This window comes from Rhipicephalus sanguineus, chromosome 10, assembly GCF_013339695.2.
Source record: "Rhipicephalus sanguineus isolate Rsan-2018 chromosome 10, BIME_Rsan_1.4, whole genome shotgun sequence".
Taxonomy (NCBI): domain Eukaryota; kingdom Metazoa; phylum Arthropoda; class Arachnida; order Ixodida; family Ixodidae; genus Rhipicephalus; species Rhipicephalus sanguineus.
The window spans coordinates 69,376,354-69,401,760 of NC_051185.1; the positions used below are offsets into that span (position 1 = coordinate 69,376,354).

General features: G+C 44.5%; 1 protein-coding gene across 1 annotated transcript in view; it reads left to right on the forward strand.

Annotated features, from left to right (window-relative positions):
• The first annotated feature begins 452 nt into the window (after positions 1-452).
• The window catches only part of LOC119372090 (rho-associated protein kinase 1), a 68,476-nt gene continuing 43,521 nt past the window's right edge, over positions 453-25,407 (forward strand). Inside the window, exons 1-8 of the mRNA XM_049420257.1 lie at positions 453-980; positions 11,913-12,011; positions 13,050-13,131; positions 14,147-14,247; positions 15,185-15,498; positions 16,539-16,623; positions 18,601-18,884; positions 22,681-22,772. Of these exons, the coding sequence (XP_049276214.1) occupies positions 11,913-12,011; positions 13,050-13,131; positions 14,147-14,247; positions 15,185-15,498; positions 16,539-16,623; positions 18,601-18,884; positions 22,681-22,772 (1,057 nt within the window). The 5' untranslated portion in view covers positions 453-980. The remainder of the gene's footprint in view (positions 981-11,912; positions 12,012-13,049; positions 13,132-14,146; positions 14,248-15,184; positions 15,499-16,538; positions 16,624-18,600; positions 18,885-22,680; positions 22,773-25,407) is intronic.

Here is a 25,407-nt window from a genome sequence, read left to right on the forward strand (position 1 = left end):
CACAGTCACACAGTCGCATTGACGAATCTGGCGCTAGTGAAGCATCAGATTGAAATGTGTGTGTTTCGGCCGGTTTCGGTGAGTGAGCATGCCTGTAGAAAGGCGCTGGCCCTCACCATGTCACCATTTCCCGTACCACGGACCCGTACTGAAGACAGCTTAGCCCGTACATAACTTGGTACACTAAATTTAATCAACTGGGTAGTTTACGAAGCACATTCGCTTCGACACACTGAGGGGTAATGCTGCACGGTTCACACTGTTAAAACGTGGTTAAAACAGGCTAAACTAACTGCACAACTGGTTGATCTATTTGACTGTGGCTGACAAAGAGCCGACTGCACCTCAAAGAGAAAATAAAGGAACTCACATCACCCTCAAACATACCATTTTTCTGAGCCGACAAAGCTGTGCACGCTCCGCAAAAAACGGCGGTGGGAGCGCGCAGCGCCAATCCCGGCTGGCAACAAAGAGTAGCGAGCACCCAAAGCAAAATCGTAAGCTCCGTTGATTTGAGGGTGTCTTGCGTTTGGCCGAGTGCTAGGTGTGTAGGCGGCTTTTAGGATCGCAGCTTCCAAATACACCGAAAAAAGAAGAGGAGCGTGAAACCCGCGCCTCGGCGTTCTGGCTGGGCGGCTTGTTGCGACCGCAAGTGGCCTGGCACCACATGCGACAATCGGGAGCCTCGGCTAACGACGACAAAGGCGCTGATGAACGTCGCGGTGGACGGACCATGCGAGAGCTTCGAACCTCGTCCAAAGGTGCATGCCTCGCGTCGGCGGTGCCGTTCGCCGGACAGTAGTGGTGTGTGTGCCGAGCGGCTATGAGTGCCCCAGGGGCTTCGGGAGAACCACGCATCTTCGTTGTTTACAGTGCACACTCGCGTAGCAGACGAAGGGACGACGAAGACGACTGACAGGAACCGGACGACTGCGACAGAAGGGGCAGAGCAGTGTCTTTCCCCGAAACCTCTCTCGAAGGTGAGGCGGCGCGCGCGCGCTCCTGTGGATCCGTTGACAAAAGTGAAACCTCTCAAAAAATCCTGTGCGCGCGTGTACGAGCGGCGGCGAAGGAGGCTGGGCAGCCAGCAGAGCTGGGCACATTGTTTGTTTTTCTTTTCCTGGTATATCCCGCCGGCACTACCGTCGCGTAAACGCCTAAGGGGGGAGGAAAGAAAAAGCAAGCGCAAATCAGGAGGGTGGGCTGCCCACTCCACGGCAGAATACTCTCCTGAGGTGGGGGGGCCCCACCTCCCCTGGCATGTGTGCGGATGCTTTGCTGCCAACTTCGACAAAAAAAAAAAAAAAGAGAAATCGCGGGCAGGGCATCATCGCTTCCGACAAACGGGCGTGTGGTGGACACATTTCTGTAGTCTCGTTTCGCCGCCGTCGCCGCAGGTTTCCTTCCGGTCGTGGTTCAGGCGAGGGAGCATCGGTCGAGTCGAGACGAGACGGACGAACGACTCTTCCACGCTTCGCTTAACGGGACATCCTCCGCGCGTTTTGTTGTTTCGCTTGAAGAAACCGCAGCGCGGTGAGCTGCCGCTAACGAGCGAGCAGCTGTCGCAGCCGTAATTGACGGGACAGCGAGCGATTCTCTCGGAAGAATCGGCGCCCGCATGCGGTTACCGGGCCCTGAGGCCGCGTTTTCCGCCGGTGACGACTGGCTCTTGGCGCGCCCCCCGGGAACAGTGCAGTTTCCTCGTGTCACGCTTTCTTTCCTTTTAATTTTCATTCTACGAAGGAGTAGTGGGAAAATGCGCGAGCCTAAAAGAACGCGTCGGGAATCGTCCGACACCCCGTCTCCGACTCGCGTAGACAAACACGCCATAGGCACGCGTGGCGTTCGTTTGTTGGGTTTCGTGGTTTCTCTGGGCGGCCGACGTTCCGCCGCAGTGAATCACCGAGAGCATCTGCCCGCCTTCCGGTACACAACGACTACACAGCTTCGATCTGCGCTGCTTCGGCGATTTAACGTTCTTTCTCTTTATAGTTACGATCGCGCCAAATGCCATGGCACTGCGCGCTTCACCTTGACACCGACTTGCGTGGCCTGTGATCCCTCCTATCTCGAAAAGCGCGTTTTGTCGCCGCCGCGGAGCCTATCTGGAAAAACCAGTCCCGTAATCACATCGCCCACTGTGATTAGACGCTGACGAAACAGATGGGAGGACACGGTATCGCGACACTAAAACGACGCAAATTTTCACTGCGATAAGCGGGGGAATTTTGCTGCCTCGGAGCCATGGCACGTGCGAGAAAATGTATTCAAAATTTTACACTGTTTGCGAAGAGTCCAAAACACAGTTCAAGGCATATGCCCACACACAAGGTACATGATTACATGTTTCTATAAATGTAGCTTGTTAATTTCACGTGTTTCTAAAACTGATGATGATGTCACGTTTTGTTTGCAGTTGTCATCACAAGTGCATTTCCTTTGTTTACTTCAAAGAGTTTGTACGTCATATTAATCAGTCTATTGGTGGCTTGCACTGACATGACTTTAACCGCAATTTTGGTGCACTGCATGGTAGGACTCGACGTTTGTGACGTCGCCTTAATGTTATCACTATATCACTTGCAGGTACTTTTCTTATTGTTGCACAGAGGCCAGTAAGATTGTGGCCACATCGTTATCATATTGAAGCAGGTTAACTGCGATGTGATTATGCTGCCTTTGCGTCATTAAAGCTGCCGTGTTGGAGCACCAGTACATTATGAAGCTTCATCCATGACGTCACATGCAAGCTACCTATACTGTTTTACTTATTCAGTGTGGAGGAATGCAGTGGCAGGTTGTCAGTAGCAAAGGAAGATGTCTTTGAGTTATGAGGGTGTCACATGGTGCACTTTCAATCACGATCGAGCCAAATCCTCATGAAATTTATCGGTTGTGGTTGGCTCATTTGTGACATAGAATTTGCTGTTGGATTAGTTGGTAAGTCATTACAATGAGGTAACTAGGTGCAACTTAACTCTGCCTCATTCACATGCACATCCACACGCGCATATACTCAAGACCATACCCCGTGTGGTTTGTATGGTCTTGAGTATGTGTGTGTCTGGATGTGTGCCTGAATCGGGCAGTGCTAAGTAGCGCACATTTACATCATTTGCACAAGATGCAGTACGAAGCCAATGGCAAACGAAGGTGCTATGTGTGACACTGGTATTTGCTTAACTCGGTGATTACACAAGCATCGTCATTTGGCAGCACTGCCGTCTATGTTGGATAAATATTTGTAGGCAACTGATCTTTGTCGCATTGCACATAGGCTCTGTTGTGCATGGAGCGTGCAAGCAGTGGTCACTGTCATTACCATCACTTGGCTGCTTAACTAGGCGCAAACAGCATTACTGTATAACGGCTGTGCAACGTTGGCTGTATCGACCAGTAGCCAATTAAGGCGGCCTAAATGATTTATCAAATAATGCAAACAGTTCCCGCAGCCGTGTGAAACAGATCAGTGCCTGATCGACCATACATCTGTTGTGTCATAGTCAACATTTGACCTGTGTGAATGGCTCAGTTGAGTACAGGGACATACTCCTGATTGGTTTTCATCAGGAAAAACTTGCACTCTTGCATGACATAGCTCGTGACAGCCCACTGGAGGAACTGGAGTTCTGTCCACTGGCTCGGCCAATTAAATATGTGCCTACTGAAATTTGTATCCTCAAAAGTGACCACTTTGGACTTTGTCCACAACTCGGGCAAACTGAGAGGCACAGTTGACTTGAGAAGCTATGTCATGTGCGCGAAATCCGATGACAGTTAAGCAACGTTGTTAGATGTTGTTTTTGCTAGCGTGTACAGCTTTAACGGTCACTTGCATTGCGTGATATTAACAAGACGTATGTAATGTTTCTTTAAAACAAAATAATGTGTGCACGATTTCACGTCATTTAGTAGTGATAGGATGCATTATAATATGTCTGTGGGCTGAAACTGTTCAGCCATTTATCTAGACAATGCGGACTACTGTGCTTTATTACCAATTAATTTATTGCCTGGGGTTACCTGAGTGACAGAGGACACTTACTATTAAAGAAAAGATGCAGAGCGAAATGCGAGTGAAAAAAAATTTCAGGTTCATATGGTGAGACAGAACTTTAACCCTTTCAGATGCCGCCTATGAAGAAATCTCTGTAAATGCGTCAAATCGATGCAATGTTATATCAAGGCACTCGATAATATATTGCAACAAAAATAATGACATAATACGTTAATTTATGTGTGTTATGGTAATCATTCCTAATTATTATCTAATTAAATATCCATTTATTCTGAAGCAATTCATGCTCTGTTTCTGCACAAATAGAATGAAATCTCAGGCTAGAAATATATGCAAATTCGTTTTCGGTTATGTCCATGTTGAGCAAACAAAAATTATACTTTTGACATGGGAAGCGGCACATCGAATAACTCCTCGAATATGGTGGTGCCTTCAGCCGTGTGATTGTATGCAACAGTACGCTGCAAAATTAAGTTAAATAAATGCAAATTTATTATGCAGGAGGTTTAATTCATCCGAAGCTCAATGTATCTTGCTCTTTCTTAGCTCCTAGTTGATACAGATAGGAAAAACAAGTGGCATACGCAATTGTGTACTTAGCGTCTCAGAGGGTTAAGCTCTTGGAGGATTGCCATGTGTGAAAAAGATTACAACTTTCTGTGTAAATAATTTATCACTGGTGATTCACTTTTGTTATTTGCTGTTCCTTGTCTAATCACTGTGTAAACTTTCACGTCCACCACCTGTTAGGTTTCTCAGTGGTCACTTTCAACTTTAGTTTAGAGAGAGCAATTCACGATGTCAAAGATCAATTTTAATCGTTGACATCGCAACACTGGCAGATGTAAGAAAGTGTTGAATGGGCAGGCAGGTTTGTGCTTGATTTATATACAAGGCATATTTGATTTATCAGCATGGTGTGAAATAGAGGCTTTGTAGAAGCAATATGAATGCCAGCATAGAACAGTGGCTAGTAAAAAAAATTGTACAACCATGCATTGCATGTGCGTGTGTAATGCATTAATCTTGCTCGTACAATCTTTTAGGGAAGTGCCAATTGTAATTTCCGAGACTGAATTGAATAGTGCCAAAAGTGAATCTATCAAAATTATTTGAACATCCTAATCATCTTCAATGAACATCATTAATGAACATCTCGAACCACCATTCATAGAAAACGACATTAACATCAGAATATTTCCTAAATTAGTAATTTTCTGTCATTACACTTCACCTTATAAAGTATGCCCTATAGAAATTCTTCACGGTGCATTATTAACAAGTAATCATGTCTTTTGTTTTGTAGAGCATGTGCACTTTTAAAAGTAAATGCTTTAAAAAGCATTGTTATGAGAATGTTAGCATCTGCATTTGAGACTGGTACGCTCTTTAACATTCACTGATGCAATGGCAGGGCACAAGAAAAAAAAGCACTGTTACGTCTAATAATGTTGCTGGGAGTGTATCCAGAGTTGACATCGAAAGAACGTACGACTGCAGCATTGATAAATAAAAATTAATACCTTTTGCCAAAACTCACTTGGGAGAATGATTTCAGTGCAGATGAATGCAGTTCTGCTGCTAAATTCTGGCTGTCAGAGCAACTCAGCATGCTTGTGTAACTTTCCGTTCTTTACGCCCACTGTGCCAGGTGTGATATTTGCTTCACTTTCCTTTTATTTTCGTGTTATATCACGCACAGGTCGCAATGTGGAGTATTAAACTATTGGAAGAAAAATATTCACATTTGTAAACAGTGGCCGTTCAATTTGAGGACTGTGTGCAGCGGGAATACATTCTTACTTATTGTTCGAAAGCTTCAAATATTCGTTCGCCTTTAAAAATCTTGGTGTTTGATTATTCTTTAAATTATCTGCAGGATAAAGGCCCCTTAGAATGATCTCTAGTTACTCGTACTAGTCTTCATGAGCCAGCCGCGTGCTGCGTTGGCATATCTTCACATCGACTGCTTCACTCCATTCAACTTGATGCAAAAAAAAAGTCACAGTTTCGCCGCAACGGCGGAGCAATGATTGCGATAGCAATAAATTGTAATGTGACGTGAAGAACGGAAAGCAGCTCGAAATTGCCAGCGCATCGCTCGAGCCCAAAGGACGCACGAAAAGAACGCACACAGGACGAGCGCGAACTAATGCGTCACAGCTCGACACTTGAAACGCACTGCTCAAACATAAAGCAGGACGCATGAAACAAACGAACAGGTACACACAAGACGAGCGCAAACTAATTGTCACAGTTGTTACTTATTTCTGTTTGAACAGTGCGCTCCTTTCGCAAACGCGGCCGCTGCAGCAAGCGAAGCGAAGCACCCCACCGGCCGCCCCTTCTTTCCTTGAGATAAGCGCGCGAAAGCGACGACGCCCTGTAGAGCGAACAGCAACGGCGTTCGCAGGGGCGGGGCGACGATATTTAAAGCTCGCAACACGCGCGCACGCCGCGCCATCTATGTGGCCACTAAGAAAGCATTCTGAATTACATGGTGTATATAAATAGCTTGCCGTTAGCAGGCTGAGAGACGGTGCTGTCGTGGCCTAACGTCTAACGCGGCGGCCTGCAAAGTGAGAGGTCGCCCGTTCGATTCCGCGCGTTGGAAAGAATTTCTTAATTATTTTTCTTTGTGGCCTTTCTATATATATACATACTTGTACATATACGGTGAATGACGGCGACGGGGACGGACATTTTCCAGCCGAGACTGTCCATATAATTGCTATCGCAATAAAAGAAATAAAATGGAGGCAACCTTAATTCTTGACTAATGTGTCCGGTGGCGGCACTCACATTGCCCTAGTTGCACGCAGTGTTGCCACAACGTGGAAGCAACTTTCTCAATGTTGCGGCAACATTGTGTAAACATTTGGTGCTACTAGGGTGGTGTTCATGTGCCGTGGTGTATTACTTGGGTTAACCTTGTGTTTCATTGCGCTGCCGAAGCAGATCTTAGAGGCCATGTAGAAAGAAGCGCGGGGTTGCAGTCTGCTCTGCTAGGTGCCGCTGCAATCCCAACTGTTCGCACTCCTTCACTGAACTCAATTAATTTTCATTAATGATCCTGACAATTAATCGGCACTTATCTTTGGTAAAGTTATGCTTTGATATCATATGCATCCAATATAACCCTTAACTTGAACCAGAACCAACGAATTTAACATTTTAGAAGACTTTTTCTGAATACTGCGGAAACCGGACGTAAGTGCTCAACCCGAGTGCCACTCGGTGCTAGTGCCACTAAATGTTGTAATACTAGCTGTATTGAAGGTATTTGTACAGTACCAAAAAGGAAAGAGCGACACTTGCCAGGGCGATGATGTGGGTATGTTGGTTATTCATAGCGAACTCGTTTTAGTGCTTACGGACATGGACTAAGCAGAGGCTCTTTTTTTTAAACTTGTGGGTTGGAGCTGAAAGAAGCTCCTTCTGGTGTCCGTATCACTTCAGTGCTGGAAATGAGGCCATACTTACCATGAGGGCTGGAGGCAAGCCACAACGGGTACAGAAATGAATGACCTGTGGTGACGTCAGTTTGAAGTCCGCATTGAGATGTAATTTTGATTTATTTGTTTATTTACGTTATCTTCAGCGCCCAGAAAAACATTATAGAGGGGGCAGGTACAGTGAACTATGAAATACATGTTCAAACAGTTATTAACTATTAGATGCTCTAAATGTGATTAATTAGTACAGTTTTGAAAGATGATGCATCCATGTAGGTAATGTGGGGCGAGGTGGTTCCACTCGGTCTTTGGCAGAAAAGAGTCTTGAGAAAACATTTGTGTGACAGAAAGGAATGAAAATGTTCACATGCCTAATTTCTTATTAAAGGCTGTCTCATTTACCCTTTCTTCATTACCTACAATGTTTTGCCTCATACACGAGTCAAAATTACATTTTTCTCGTGTCCACGTTGTCTGCACCGTTTGCGATGCTGTCCAACAATGTGTACGGTCCATCGTGACTTCATGAGTATCAACAACTGTGCAGAAAAAATTTGGTTCTAGGTTGACAGCACCTGTCGTCATGATCGCTTCTTCCTGCCAGTACACCTCATGGCGGCACCACTCCGCAGATTGAAGTGAATGGTGTGCAGCACTTTAAAGCAGACAGTTTGCAAGTTTGTTCACAAATTGCTACCCACACATGTGGCTTTCTCCCTCCCACTGTTTAAGACTGCAGGCCTGTCATATTTTAGGGAACTTTATTGTCCTCTGTCCCCAGCTCGCTGCTCGTTGAGACACATTTTACGGCTTCTTTGTCAAAAGGCTGTCAAGTGCTGTAATACGCCTCATCGTAGCGCGTTTGTCATCGAGGTTTCAGGCCTTCTGCGCAGGAAATGGAAGGGGAGAAACATGTCAATAATGGATTGTATTGTGGCCGCATAATCGAGATAGTCTAAACATCTGCTGCAGACGTTATCTTGCCGGTGTTGTTCAATAGGCCGTAGTTATATCTCCGTGACGTGAATGTTATCTAACATAAGTGTCTTGTTAGTGCATGTTTTTGTAGACATGTGCCAGCAAGATTTTTTTATCTGCAGTATTTTACAGTACTATTAGTGCAATATTTCATAGCACCCTCACTGGTAGTATTCGTGAGAGTTGCTAGTAATAGTACTTGTAATACAAGCTTAAGTGTACTGTAAGTGAATGCTCTCACAGACACGTATCAGATTTTTTTATGGGCAGCAATATTTTACACTACTAGTAAATACTCTCACTGGTAGTATTAGAGTATTGCTTGTAATAGTGCTAGTGATATTCTCACAACGCATACAGTTGGCAGAGGGAGAAGACATATGGTGGGCTAGTGGTACAGTAGGTACAACTGGCACAGTACAAGGATCTAATACAAGCACAGAAGTTCACAAATGGTACCATAACGCATGTTCTGCCTTGAAGTCTGCCTTCACTGCATAAAAATAACACATAACAATTCTGCACCAATAAAGTGATGCATATTATTATTAAAGGCAATAAAAATGGTGCCAGGAACTAGCAACACTTTTTTATACAGTGTGCGAACGCTCTATAAACAGGCCAATAGGACAAAAAGTTGTGACACGTATATTACGGTAAGCAGTGGGTACCTGGAAAGAACTTTATTGACACGCTAGGCAGACATTCGCCAGGCAGACACACTAGGCAGACATAGGCAGCAAGCACAAGAAAATGCTTTTGAGTATTCTTTTTGCTTTTAGCTGATGTTTCCTGTTGCTGTAGTTAGATTTAGCTATAACTTCTGTTGAAGTTTTGTTTTGCGCTTGCAAGCTTATTATAAAAAGTAGTGGCTTGACAAGCATTCATAGATCTTTTGCCACATAGAAAGTGGACAGTTACTCAATATGTGTTTCTGTGCAAAGGTAATTTTTTTTTACATGCACTGTTTCTTACACCATTAGTTTGTCATGTGTAATTTTTCCGTATTTGAGATACACCATGTAGTCATTCGGTTAGCAGCCATTCAGAGCAGTGCTCATAGCGGGTTGTGGAGTTTATCCATGTCCCCGTTATTTATCGTCTACAGTCTTTTATATACTGTTGCTAGACAAAGGCACATGAGTTTTGTCAGTTAAAGCTGAGAACCAGTAATGGTTGTTAATTTTTACCAATTGACTTTGAGACCACACTACTGGCACAGCTTGAAAATTTTTGTTTTAATTTAGTTCACTGTTCCTCGTCATTTTTGCAAGTAAATACCAATGTAAAGACATCAATATCGTTACTTTTTTTCTGCAGTTGAAGTTTCTGATATCGTTGTTTTTCTTTTGTGTGTGTGGATGTGGATGTACAAAAAAAAAGTCACAGTTTCGCCGCTAGGGCGAAGCAATGAATGCGATAGCAAGAAGAGCGGCCCGTGATGGACGCGCTGCAACTATCGTGCGTCCATCACTACCCGGCAGCTACTTGACAGTTTTAATTTCACGTACGTAGGGACTTCTCATACGCAAACGTGAAAAGTACACGTACGTTACGTGCACGACATCTGAAACGCTTTTAGCTACACGTACGCGACGCGCAGTGAGAGCTACCACGTAGCTCCATCTGCTGAGAATCATGAACACTGTGGTAGCTTGTTCGAGCGCCCGCGCGAGCAGACAGCGGAAGGGCAAGGTTCTCCCTGCGCAAATATAAGAAGAAGCGAGAGAGCTGGCCGACGCCTGTAAGTGCGCACGTCGCGCTCCTAGCGCCATCTCTCTGGTAATGAAGAAACGCTTATAAGTGCCTCCATCTCGGAGGACTGCAAACGGTAAAGTGTGTCTATATAACGCTCGCCGTTAGCTACCCGAGGGATGTGCGCTTTGTGGAGTAGTGCTTAGCGCACCGTGCTGCGAATTCAGGGGTCGCTGGTTCGATTCCGCACTTCGGAAGCATTTTTCTGATTTATTTTTCTTTGGGATATAGATGTATATATACATACTTATACATATACGCCGCATGACGGCGGTGACGGCGACGACAAAAATCAGCCGAGACAGTCCATATAATTGCTATCGCAATAAAAAAGGCAGTGCCTCATAAACCTTCACATATTCGTCACTTGTATGCCGAACATGTAATTTGCATAGTTTTTTTACCCTGCATGGTTTCTTTTCTTCTTTTTTTCTTTTTTTTCCCCGTGGTGTGTTGCATGTGAGAGAACAGGTTTATGTTTGTTTTTGGTCAAGTTAGCCTGCTACTATGAAAAAATTAACCGTGAAGGACAGAGATCCGGCACTGTGCCAGTGTTTGTTTGCTGTGCTTCTTCATACGTTCGTTTGTTTTGCACAATTTTCACTACTTTGTCACCACAAGTACTCCTTTCTTTTCTATAACCTAGAATTCTTAATGTTAACACTTGAGCCTGAAATGGTTAAATGTAATGTGGAAGAGTTGCCAAGTGGTAGACGTAACATGGGAAATTTACTGCCGTATAAGTAGAGCTGTTTCACAAGTTTGTCAAAAGTTTACAGATGTGTGTCGTTATTTTATTATCATTATTTACCCTGTTTGTATCAGTAGGTCCAACATACCAAAACTGTGCAGTGTGTTACGAGGCACATTGTATAGGAGAGCATTAGATTGATCTCGGCCACCTGGGGCTTTCTATTGTACACGTCAACTGTAGTATACAATACATCATTGCATTCCATTCACATTGAAATGCAGCCACTGCGACTGGGAATTGAACCTGCATACCTGGTTCAACAACTAAACACCACTGCACTGCTTTTTGCATATCTTCAGCAAATACCGGTCATTTTTGCTTGCGCACTCTAAAAACAAAAATTGGCCATGTTAGGGGCGCCTTTCTATTACACAGCAATAATCTTCATCTCGCTCGCTTGTGTTTCCTTTCTTGAAAAATGTGCCCTCACTGCTTTCCTATCAGTAATGTTATGTCAAGCTGATATCGCGCACGCTATTTGTGACTTGGAAGTACTGGGGGCATGGCATTAAAGCAAGAAAATGCATGCAAGATAAGTGACAATCATTGTTGCGTGACAAAAAAAAAACCCCTAAAATGCCCCTTTTTTGAACTACAGGACGTCTGTGAAACTTGCCAGCTTTTGTTTTTGTCACTCTTCAGATGCAACACATTGAATTATAATGCACTGTTGATACTTGTGTCAGAATTTATATGGGTTTTCTATTGCAAATGTTGCCAGTCCATTGGTCACAAACACTAATCGACTGTGCAACGCCCACATTAGTATTCCTCCTTGATGCTCCCTTCAAGCGTGTATATTCTCACACATCTTTTATCATGGTGGGTTGTTGTAATTTTGCATTGCCACCGAGAACTTTGCAATGGCTTCATAGAAAGACTATCGACACTGTGGCAGATTTTGAGCAAATTGAGTTAATGGTTAATCAGAAGACGGCAATGTCTCTTTCAGATGGAGAACATACCAGATCCAGAGAGGCTCCGGAGGCTCCAGGAGCTGGAGAGAAATCTCCTGGACCACACGTCGGAGATCCACGTCGATGGCCTCCTGGTGAGAGGACTCCTCCATAGTTCCTGAACATAATGTGAAATCGAAATGTCTGCCTTTGCAAGTGAGAAAGTCAAAGTAGTATCAGGACATGCACTTACTTGCTACGTCGGTCACGTATCTTTAGAAGAACTCATAGATGGGCTTTATTAGTGCAGGATTCTAACTAAGGTGTATATTAGTGCAAAATGCCGGAGCATACATAAACACAAAAGAGGCTAGGTTGAGTGCTGCTACCAACCGTTTGATAGTGTTCGACCACCTGCTGAATGATGTATTCTTCGGCGTTTGTTCACTGTGCCGCATTATATCATTGCTCTGTTACACTACCGAGACCATGCAAGTAAAAAAAACAGCCTTTATGAAGTCTTACTCAATTGTGTGTAAGCTTGAGTACTTCAGAAGACAGATTCTACATAAAAACAACAATGGAGATTGGTTAGCTTTATTTTAATGAAGAATAATGCCTCTGTCTGTACCAGCTAGGTATCCACAAGTCTTCAAACTGCAAAAATCAACATCATGAATGCTGCTGTCTGACTTATGCAGTCCCTAATGTGTTGTTATGTCTCTTAATCTTTTTTGTCACTGGAAGCTAACTAGAGGGAAGGCAGTGCTGAAGTCCAGATTTATATTCGGCAATCTCTTGCCTTTTATCACTCGTCAGTAGGGCATTCCCCGCTGCCGGTAAAATGCGTATGCGCTTTCAACACAGATGCTAACATTGAATCTAATTGAACTGAATTTCCTCCTTGACTAAGACATGCAAGGATGGAGCAGCTTTTAAAGTTGTGGAGATCGGCAGTTTGATAGGGTGGCTGTCTCTTTGTGTCACAGCAGGAGTTTACAGATGCTTCTTTGCGCACATGACTGCTTTAAACCCATTTACGGAGAGTGAATGAAGGAATTTCTCAAAATGGAAGGAACTCAGCAGGATAAATAGATTTCACAGAATGTAAACATTGCGTGCATAGCATTTTTACATGCTGTAAGGAGATAACACATTCATCAGTGCTAAAAAATGCTTTGCTCATTCCATAGGATGCTATCCAGGCTCTGGTAATGGACTGCAACAGTCCAGCTCTCCGGAGGATGAAGAACATTGACAGCTTCCTCAATCGATGTGAGCACCTCAGCTTGTGTCCTTCTTTTGCAATAGGACCTTTGAGACCTGCTGCTCTGAGTACAACCACTTGTTGCGCGGCTAAGCTAGTCAGACTTGCAGTTCGAAGCAATGTAAGCTTGCGTGCTGTTATTTATTGATAGAAGACGAGCTGCCAGCTACATGGAAGTGGTGAAACATATGCAGACAAAATTTAATAATAATTGTAAGGGTTTTACCTCCTAAAACCATGATATGGTAATGGAGACAGCATAATGGAGGGCTCCAGAAGTTTCAACCACCTAGGTTTCTTTAAGGTGCGCCCAAATTGGAGCACACGGGCCTCTAGCATTTTGCCTCCATCGAAATGCGGCCAGAATTTGATCTCGCAACCTTCAGGTCAGCAGTCAAGCACCATAACCATGAGAACATTGCAGTGGGTGCAGACAAAATGTGATCGCTTTGTTCACGTACCCATATTGGTGCTGGATCAGACCTCCTCATAGCTAAAACAGTGAAAGGGAACTTAGAACATGCCAGACTTTGCATATTCAGGGATATGTTGGTCTTTGAACAAAACCATCTGTTATTCGTAGTGTCAGGGATTCTGGTACAAAGGAACAGCCGAATATTGAAATAATAGGAATGAGCATATTTTAGGTAGTGGAATTATACATTCAATTTGATGCTGGAAGACTCTGAAAAGACACCAAAGTCTGCACACTGTGGTGAAGCGTTGTGATGAAATAAGTTATCGTATCACTGAGCATTGCATAAGTATCGGTTTTATGGCATCCACATCAAATTTCACCGGTGCGCCCTGATGCGCCGTTTCAACCACTCATTGTAGCGCCTTTGTGCCTTCGTGCGCACTGGTGCGATTTGTAGAAGATGGCATTAGTCACTGCTAAGTGCTTCTTGTTCATCAATTAATTTCTGTGCCACCACAGGAGCTTATGCATGTATAATATAATTTGTGCACTGGTTCTTCATTTTTTTTACTACTTCTTTGTATCTCACTTTTGTTACTGATCAGATGAGAAGGCGGTATCCAACATATCGTCGTGCCGAATGAAGCCGGATGACTTCAAGGTAATCAAGACCATTGGCAGGGGTGCTTTCGGAGAAGTCCAGCTGGTAAGTCTACCTCCCATGCTAATATGTTTTTCCTGCGTTCTCTCGCTCATGGCATAATGCACTTTATTTAGACGGTGACAGTTTTAAGTACAGTACACACTTGTCACCTTTTGCCTCCATTATGGAAAGCTGGGGCCACATTCTGAGACTACGACTTTCGGAGATGCCGCTTTCAATGTGCGCTGAATTGCCACTTGAGGAAAGGTGAGTTGGTAGTCACTTCAGTTATTGGGCAAGCGAGAGCGTATGTTACACATAGCAATCTGTCGTCAGACACACGAGATTATACGTCATGCAAAACAACACTGTCACCAAAAGTGATCATCTCGGAATACGGCCCCTGGTTGTTTTTAAACACTTGTTGGTGTTGGCCAATCAAATTTGTGGAAGCCTGGAAGGTTGATGTAGCACGAAGTTGATGTAGCACAAACATGGGGGTACTGTGCATACTGCGTTGGTGGGCCGATATAACACTGAGCATCAGTCTATGAAAAGTTCATCCTGTTTTGAGGTACAAATGGATTTTCTTTGTAGCTTCATGCTGGGAAGAAGAGGATTACAGTCTTGCTTTTCACGTCATGGTGTCTTCATACGATGGACATAATTGCAGATGTATCAGTCACGTGACGTGTGACATGATTTGGATCGCTCCGCAGCTAGTATTCACATGACAGGAGTGGATTTCGGTATTTATTACCTAAGATTCCTTCTGTAATTTGGGTCCATGTTGTGATGCGAATCACTTTGCATGGACCGTAGGAGTGTTGTGGGAGCAGGTGACGTATATTTACCTGATATGCAATTTGTGGATTCGGATTGCGATTTGGTCCATCATATGAGTGCAGCTCAATAAAACCTTGACCACTGGTGTGATACTTTCTCTCTTTCTATATAGAATTTTTTCTGACAGACTACAATCTGCAATGCTGCTGCACAGGTGCGCCACAAATGGACCAAGCGGGTGTACGCCATGAAGCTGCTGAGCAAGTTCGAGATGATGAAGCGCTCGGATTCGGCCTTCTTCTGGGAGGAACGCTTCATCATGGCGCACGCCCGCTCCCAGTGGATCGTCCAGCTGCACCAGGCCTTCCAGGACGACCGGCGTCTCTACATGGTCATGGACTACATGCCTGGCGGGGACCTGGTCAACCTGATGAGCAACTATGACGTGCCCGAGCACTGGGCCCGCTTTTACTGTGCGCAGGTGGTGCTCGCGGTGGACACCGTCCACTCGATGGGATTTGTGCACAGGTACGGGGGAGGGGGGTGCCGTTAACGTTTACATTCGTTTAGATGATCACTGCCATGCTCTTGGATGTGTAAAGTTTCAGTCTTGGGTTCTACAACACACTGGTCACAAAGAACACTGTATTTAGTTGTGCAAACGTTCGGAATGGGCATACATCACTCCTGTTACACATAAAATGCCAGCTAGTCAGTATAAAAGGCGGTGTCAGAAATTTTCAAGACAAGCTTCATTTTAAAAAAAAACACGTACCCCAGCTCTACCCAGTGTGAAACCTGAAGAAAAAGCGAAGCTGCAGTTCTCCCGTGTTTCCTTTGTGATCTTCTGTGATTTTCTGTGATGCTTTGCGATTTTATGTGGGCGTCTGTGATTACGTTATTTGTCGAGTAGAGATGCACAGGAAAGGACGTGTGGCAGCCCCTGTCACACCTGCCCCTGCTACAGTGACTTTATGCCCCATTCAAGCTTGAGCTGCTCTTCCCCGCTTCACTGTGCGACTTTACTGCTTCGTCCGTGACCGGGGCAGTTGCGCCATCTATGGGTGTATCTGGGAAACAGAGCGTGAAATGCGACGCGGACACTCATGCGTCATCGGGCCCAGCCCTAGAACAGCCCCACTGTTGAAAGAAAAGCACTTTATTCATGTAAATTCAAACGACCAGGTTTGAAATGATCTCTTTTCACAGCAGTGCAGTGCTCCCAGTGTTCCTGTTCTGAGTGTTCCTGTTCCTGTTCTGCAATTCACACTTGAATGCACCTATGGTTTCAGTTTGGATGAGTTTTCTGTTTCAGGAAGATGAGGCATTTATACGAAGTGTTGCCCCCGAAAATATGCATGTCAGGCCTTGAAGGGACCTGAAAGCCCTTAAAAATTTTGTCTTCTAAACTATCAGCAGCTCTAAGGGTCACTGCTGAAAACGTATCATTGACACATGTAGATGTTGGAGCTCTGTTCTCGGTTTGTTTTTTTGTTGTGCTTGTTATGCTTGCTCACCCTCACGCCCATTTGTTTTTGACCTAGCTTCCCGTTTTCCATTATTTGCAGAGACGTGAAGCCTGACAACATGCTCCTCGACGCAAGGGGCCACCTCAAGCTGGCCGACTTTGGAACTTGCATGCGCATGGATGCTGTGAGTCAATTTGCTAAAGTAGCATGATAAATTGGGTAAGCTGGTGTTGGTCCACGTTACATAAAGCACGAAAAAAACAGGTTGCAGAGAAGACATAGTATGCATGTTCTTCGTTGTGTGCTGTTTCTTTGTGCTGCTTCGGAAGAGAAAATGAAGGGGAATGGATCGAGGGGCTTGCTGACATGTTTTAGACACATCCTAATGAAGCTGTATAAAGCAGCCTTATAAACATGACTTTATATAGCAGGCTTCATTTGTGCTGCTTTGTAATATGAGTCTATTTTGCTGCACATGTTCCTTCACGAGAGGAACATTGAACTTTTTGTGCGTGTTAAAGGGACCAACAACCAATCTTTATAGTAGTACCTGCTTTCTTTAGCGCAACAGAAGGCTAACCGGTCAGTGTCTAATCACGGAATGGTAATGCGGAAAATGCCATTGAACAGTCATAATCTAATTTTTCGATCTCCACGACTGTGAAGTCGTATACACACAGCACTGCTGCAAACAGTGGGAGGTGAGCGCTAGAGTGGTTCGTGTTTGTGCATGGCGGTTTGATGCGCATGTGTGTAGTGCGCGTGCATGCACCGCGGCTCGACATGTTCCACTAGTTGCTGCGAAGGCAGTGCCGCTTCTCATCGTGCAACTTTTTTTTACCTCGTAAGCAGCACAGAATAAAGCGGAGATGGATAATACAGTAAAAGCTCGTTAATTCGGATTTCACGGGACCGGAAAAAATGTCCGAATTAACCGAATGCCGAATTAACGAATGAACAGGAAAAACAACATTAAAATCAAGTTGGAGAAGCATACCTTTATTTGCTGAAGTACTTTGTAATGGTCGTCTGCGTTTTCGCGCAGATTCCGGCTGACATTACAATTTTTCTTAACTCTTCCAAATGGCCAACAGCACGCAAACTGTCGGAAGTGCTCAGGCAAACGTCCTCTAATATCAAAAGAGCCTCCGAGACTTCCCGTGAGGTGCGATGAGTTTGCGACATCATTAATAATTTCTTGATCGGGCAGGAGACCAGTCGTGGCGACACAATCATCAATCGCGATGTAGTCCTGAAGGGTCATATCTGAGGGAAGGACAGCATCGAAGGTCGGGCAGTCATCGTCGGTGGACTCGGCTGACACCTCGCCGATGCCATCGTCAGCTACTGCCGCATGCTCGGGCCTCACATGTAAATACGGTCACAACGGGGAAAAAAAGAGAACTCCGCAAGAAGAGATGGTGCCGACACAACACAAGGGAAAATGGCGTCGGAGCCTCGGAGGCGCAGTGGAGCGAACAAAGAAGACGCCGACGTTCGGTGATGCTGCGATTGCCCCCACTAGTTGATGACGATGGCGATGTCACTCAGGTTTCGGTTTCGCTCCAGTGGTGCCAGCGCTGCCTTACCACTTTTGTGTAGCGGCAACTGTCAACATTTGTCCGAATTAAGCGGTGCCGAGCCCAATTCTGACGAATTAACGAAGGTTTGGTCCCATAGATTAACATGCACTTCGGCCGGGACCAATAGAGCCGTCCAAATTATCCGAATTTCCAAATTAACGGGTGTCGAATTAACGAGCTTTTACTGTATTGCACATATTCTAATTTTGAGCACTAATTATGCTGTGCATAAAAGCATCAGGCTACGACAGCAAAGTGCAGTCCATAATTCAGCTTCACGGCTGTTCTGCCAGACTGCGCAACATGCCGTTTTTTTGTGACTTTTAAACGCAATTCAAGATATAAATATTGCTCGGATCGTGAAAAGCATGCATGAATATGTCGCTAATCCTTGTCGAATAATCCTTGGTTATGTCGAATATGTCGAATAATCCTTGGTCTTTTCATTTTCACCATGATATAATTGCACATTCTGGTCAGTTGTTGGTCCCTTTAAGATTTTCTAAATATTGTAAGCAAGCTTCTGCCATAGTTTCGTTGCAGTTTTAAAATGTACGCATTTTGCCTTCACTCTCCAGGATGGTCTGGTGCGGTCAGACACGGCAGTGGGCACCCCTGACTACATCTCACCCGAGGTGCTCAAGAGCCAGGGTGGCGAGGGTTGCTATGGCCGCGAGTGTGACTGGTGGTCAGTGGGCGTGTTCCTGTATGAAATGCTCGTTGGGGACACGCCGTTCTACGCCGACTCGCTGGTCGGCACCTACGGCAAGATCATGGACCATGCCAACTCGCTGGCGTTTCCGGAGGACGTCGAGGTCTCCCCGCACGCCAGGCTCCTCATCTGCTCCTTCCTCACTGACCGGTACAGCATTTTTCTTTTTCTTTATCAATTTACTGCACCATTTTTTAGATTAGTGATGCACCTAATGATTTCATGTTTCATGTGTCAGCTTTATGGTTCATTAGATAGGGAGTGGGTCTGACACAGTGGCTAAAGAAAGTGGGGGGTAGATACGGTGTTAATGTTGTTTTTACGGCTGCCAATAAGCTAAGTAAGATATGTGCCGCTATGCAGAGAAAGAATGAGCGTGTGATAGACAAGAAGCGGACTGACATTTGTTTTGTGAAACATACCAACAAATTTACTGATTGCCGTACGTGTGGGGTTTATAAGATTCCTTTTAGCTGCACAAGTCTACGTAGGGCAAACGGGTCGCTGTGTTAACCCGAGATTAATAGAACATAAGAGATTGCTAACCGGAGTCTCTCCATCTAATCTATCTTTACATTGTCGAGAGTGTAAGTGCATGCCAAAATTCGATGAATGCGGTATTTTGTACCAGCACAGGAATGAAGAAACGTGTTTAATGGTTGAGGCCTGGCATATCGATAATAGTGGTAGCACATGTGTGAGCCAACCATCGATTAACCTGCATAAAGAAGAAATCAAATGCCTGAGGATTTATCTCTCGCGCAGACCACCACACGTGTTGATTGATAAGTTCGCCTATTGCTTTGGCATGCACAGATAAGTTTTCGTGCTTTCTTTCTTTTCTGCCGTTGTGCATCTATTCAGATGTTAGTCGGTGTTTGTGGTGTCTTGACTTCTCTCTTGTGTCCGTGTTTGCACGCCCTGTCTCTTTATCATCTGCATTGTTGACAGTACGGCATCTTTTATATAGCCTGGAAGCTCATTGCTCTTGATGAGGAACTGGCGATAATACGTAGACAAATGACTTTTCTTTTTTGCGGAGCCACTATGCTTAAGTTGCGCACGCTGTCCATGCGGCTACTGTTTTAGGCACCACGTGCTGTAAACGGCATCTTTGCGAATATTAATAATAATAGTAATGATAGTAATGATAATAATTTGTAGGCTTTTAAGTGTGCAAGTCATGAGGCATTTTATGCAAATGAAGATTCGAACATGCAGTAGTTTGATATTTCGGGGAAAAAAATATTCCATGTCAATTGCGCTGCGAGATGTTATTGGTAGGGATGGGCGAATATTCGGACATTTCGAATATTCGAACAAATATTAAAGTATTCGAACTTGCTTCGATACATATTTAGATTATTCGAAATTTCAAAGTATTCGAAATGAACAAATATATGTATATATTTCACCGCACATAACTCCCTGTAAAGGTGGTTTCACTGCAGCGTCGGGTTGCTATGCCGTGAAACCACCCATCCAGGGGAAATTTGCACTGCCGCGAAGCCACACTTCAAGGTTAAATGTACATATATTTTTTTTTAAGGTTAAAAGCGTGTTATATGGGCTTATATGCACTAAGTCTAGTAATTTTTAAATTGTAACGTATTGTACCACTTATAACTTGCACCCTACTGCTATTCAAATTTTTATACTATTCAAGGTTTCTTCCACTTCATTTCAAACCAAAAAAGTTACATTCACTCATACCTAGTTCCAATTCTTAAAAATATTGTGCAAGGGTCATGGCGAAAATGCTCATTTTTCTTAATAATATGTGGTGAGTACTATTCGAACTATTCGATTCGAAATTATTCGACCAAATCACTATTCGCTTCAGATTCGCTTCGAACCTCAAATTTACTATTCGCCCATCCCTACTTATTGGGCATACTGATTGTGACGCAATGGCTAAATGCGCGAGCACGTATCGGCGTGAAGTGGTGCCGCTGCCGCTCACGTGCATCGAAGCATTTGTCGTGCGTCTTCATTGCAAAACCGACATAATGTGGTGGCAAACCAGCGCGTATAGAAACTGAGCCATGTGGACACCAACGTGCCGTGAGCCACAAATAACGCTTGATTGCACTCAAGCGTCCTTCATAAAACACCGATTTAACAGCGAATATCGCCGTCAATTGCCACAATAGGCCAGACGAGTCACTCTCAGCTGTAAAACCTTCCAACTGATTCTCACCCATGCGTTTGTAACAAACTACACTTGCGAATGTGCATGACACGGCCGCCGTGTTTCTGCTAATCGTGCAATGACAAGTCTGGAGCGCCACTCCCATGTGAGATCTCGCTGTATGCTCACAGACTGCAAAAGTGCGGATGCAGCTTGCGGTGCTGTTGTTAAATCCAAAGTGCAGTGCAATATCATTTCTCTAAATTAATAAACTGTGTAATTTAATGGCAAATAAAGTATACATAGTCGAATTAGTTCTCAGCATTCGCAGAACCATAATACTCTTGCGGAGGAACCCACTTTGAGAACCCATGCTGTGGGCGGCTCCAAGGGGGTGAAAATGGGGGAGAGGGAGTCGGCCTCTAAAGGCAGCCACCCCCTTCCCTTCTCGTACACTAGGAGGGAGTGATAGAATGATGTTTTGACACCTGTCACTCGCATAAATTGTATATGCTATGCTTGCTATCACTAATGCTTCATCGCACTGCACATATTATGGGTTGGTGTAGCCTGCATGTGCCATTATTTCATGCGAGCAGCCTGATTGGTGGCTGCTCTGACTGTTAGTGTTATCTTTTTTTTTGTTCACATTAGAGCAGCACTACCTGTTTGCACATTTATTTGGTAGTACTACTCCATGTGATCCCAAACATCATTTTATCTGCTTTAAACCTGCTCCTGAACACAGTTCCTTCTGCTCCAAATCTGCTACAAAACGACTTTTTTTTTTTCCCGGCTCCAAAAATTGCTCCAAATTCTAAACTGGCTGGACCACCACTGAGTATTGCTTACGAAGCACTTTTGAAAACGCAAAGGAATAGTACTTTGTGGTGTAGCCACAGCTTATTGCTGTAGTGTAATTGGAGTAGAAATTGCAGCTGGAAGGGGTGATTCCTACGACAGGTGTTATTAGGAGCTCAGGAAGTATTAGGAGCTTTTTTGAAGGCTGCATTGATGCTGCATTTGCATATGGTCATGGCTAATCTGTTTTTAAAATAGTGTTTGCTATGGAGGCTGCATTACAGTAAAGCAAGTTTAGGCAGCTACCTTTTATTACACATAATAGTACTTTTCGGGGGCCTAGTTGGTGCATACTCACAAAAATGACTTAGCGCAATAAAGCGCTTGTCCCTTGTGTACTTTTCTTGTGCGCAGTGTTTTTATTGCGCTAAGTAATTTTTGTTATTCAACAGCCTTCATAATGCTATGAGTGCACAGCAACGTGGCATCGTAAAGTGAAGCCAGCACCTTCTATCCGTACTTCAGCCACATCCAGACTAACTCCCAGCTGACCTCGGATGTGGATATGACAAAACTTGACATGCGAAGGAAAATATTATAGACTACTGGCTAAAAAGTCTACACCAATAAGTTGCTGTATATTTGAACCACATGCACGTAAGGAAGGTGTTATTTTGTAATAATCGGTAAATACTGTTTTAAAGCAAGAATTCAAGACTGGTCATTCTTTGACTAACATTTCAAACCACGCACATTGTTGCACACCAGGCTTCATCATGTGAAAATAGCTACGGTACTTCTTTTAACTTCACTATTGAAAATAGCAAGGCTATTCGGAAATTCGTATGGTCTTCCCAACTTTTGTAAAGCACTGAAGCCTATGTTAATGCTGTCTTTTTTTTCTGAACACGTGCTTTCTTTCTGGCCGACTGTTATATTCACTGTGCGTAGTCTACATTGGTTCTCTACAGAATCCACTCTGCACAAATAATTGTGTGTGCTGTGCTGTCGCAGGAATTACCGGCTGGGCAGGAAAGGTGTGGAGGAGATCAAGGCACACCCTTTCTTTCAGAATGACCAGTGGACGTTCGACAACATTCGTGACGGTAAGAACATTAGCCTGTCGCTTAATAAATTTTTTTCTTTGTAACATCACCTTTTATTCTCTGTCCAAGATTGACTTCACTGTGGAACAGAAAATTTACCCTGTGATGTCCAACCATTCCTACCTTGTGCAAATTATCACCAGCTCATGCCTGTGATTTATCCGTAATTATCCACGCCACCATTTTTTTTTGCACTTTTTGTTTTGGCTTGCGTCTTTCTTTATTTTTTTCTTCAAAGTCAACCTCAATTTATTCACTATAGATTACAAACTCATAAATTTGTTACTTAACCTCTTACAACATGGAGAAAAAGGACAACTTTGTAACCCGTGTTATGAGAAGCCGCTGAGTGGTCTAGTCAGCAAGCCTGGTGAAAGGAAAATTGATACAGTACGGAGCTTACATACGGAGTATGTACGGAGTATGGGGTACGTACGAAGTGTGCAGCAACGTTACTAGAACAAACTCAGTTTCAAAGCTCCGTATCTCCGCCAGCGGAGGAGGGTGGTCCGAACGGCGGTCGCGAGAACTAGCGGCGCTGCAGTTCCGTCTTGCGCCACTATCGGCGCGTCGTCTGCTGCCACGGCATAACGCTGCGGTCCGCCGCGCAGTTGCTCGCGGCAACTGCGCGGCAACTTTCTTATTGTACTAGTTTGGTGGATACTTAGGTGGATATGCATAAGGTTGTCTGTATGCAATGGCCCGCGTGCGTTGTTCATTGATTGGCTAAGAATCGATGTTCGGTCTATATTGCAACGCCCACTTCTTGTTTTATTTTGATGTATTCGGGTTTGACCAGCAAGTACGGTTATCAACGCTCGACGCTGTCCGCGAAGCAGTGTTCGAGAAGCTTCGCGATTGTAGTAGATCGTTTTGGTAAGATTGCGCGCTGCACGCGAATGTTCCAGCTTTGTCGAGAGATAACGCCGCCACCAGCGATATCGCTGGAAAGTTCGATAGCGCCTGTAAAAAGCCGACGCGCTTGACCGCTTGTCAGTTGATCGACGGTCGACGCTCTGTTCGCCGCTATCAGTGTATTGCTGTAGTTTGACTTTCAGTTTCCCGGCCACAAGTTCGGCCAAATAAAAGAGTTTCATCTCGGACCTCCTGACTGCTGGCTTCGTCGACGTCACGACCCTGTGACAATATTTGAGCTGTCTATATTGCGCTTAACTTCCAAGCATAGGAGTTTCTAAGCGAATGAGGGTTTTCAGCGTAATTTTTATAACTACCAGCACAATTTTAGCCGCTGCCGTCTTATCTAGACCAAGAACAACCCAACACGTTTGTAAAAGCCTTTATAGTGTACAAAGAAGCGTACTTACTCGAGATACAAAAACGTTCTCGAAAAACAGTACTCATGTTTCTACAATTTATTAAAAAAAAATTCTCGAAAAACATCACCAATGCTTTGCAATGTTTACAAGACACGTTTTCGCGACGGTTAAAGGGATACTGACCCAAAATCGGAAAATTTTACGAGAACTCGCTAAATGAAATCTCACTGTGCGATTACATCGAATAGATGTCGTCTCTGAGCAATTTTTTCAGCGGATAGTTGTATTTTCGGTGTCTCATCTTTCTACATCGCATCCTTCTACGATGCCTTAACAATTCGAAGAGATCGGCCGTGATGTGAGCACCGAGCAGTTATTCACGCGTACTCTGTCGCTAGAAGAGGTCGTCAGTATTCAACTTCAGTTTTTCAACTTCACCGAGCAGATGTTCCATGCCCGCAGCACTTCTTACACTGTACGACAGCCGTTTGCGTTTCGTGCTGTAGCCGTTCACTACGCAGTTCAACTGCTCGTCAACTACAAATATCTTTTGCACAAGCCTCCGTTCCCGAAGCAAAGTGTGGGATTGGGGTAGTTGGTATTCCAACATTAAACTGCTCAGCGCAAAAAACTTGACACGGTACACATAGAAAAGAAGTGGACCAGTGCTGGTCCTCATCTTTTCTATATGTACCGTGTCAAATTTTTGCGCTGAGCAGCCCGTTCCCGAGCCGGCGAGTGTAAAATATTCCGCACATCTTGTTCAATACCTCGTCGTAAAATCTCTCGAAAATCCACTGCTTTGAAGGCATAGCGACAGCTGACAACTGATCCAATGTCAGTGTGATGCAACTCTCAGTCTCGGTAGCGTATATAGGTAATCGCGTGCCTTTCGTTTTGCTGTTCTATTTCTGGTGGCTCCTCCAAATCGGGCACTGTGCTTTCGCGGGACGCCGTGCGTTTTGGGGGGGACTTGCACCTAAACCCCGAACATTTTGGTTTTGAAATGTGGCGTGGAAGTGGTGGGAACAAGCGCGGCACGGCACCGGGCGCGAGTTCCCACTTTCCACGTGGGATCAAAACTTCTTGTCCCGCCACGACACGACAATAGTGGTTTACAATGTCGTCACTCTCAAAATGAATGTCACAGACCTTGCATTGCGCAGTAAGCTTTCTATCTTTGCGATGCAAAGCTTCAGGGGCGTAGCCAAGGGGGGGGGTTCATACCCCCCCCCCCCCCCCCCCCGACATTTTTCAATTTTGCATGTGTGTATATACACGCACACATACAAACACACGCACGAGCATACATAATGTATGGTTGAATCCCCCCTGAAAAAGATTTCTGGCTACGCCTC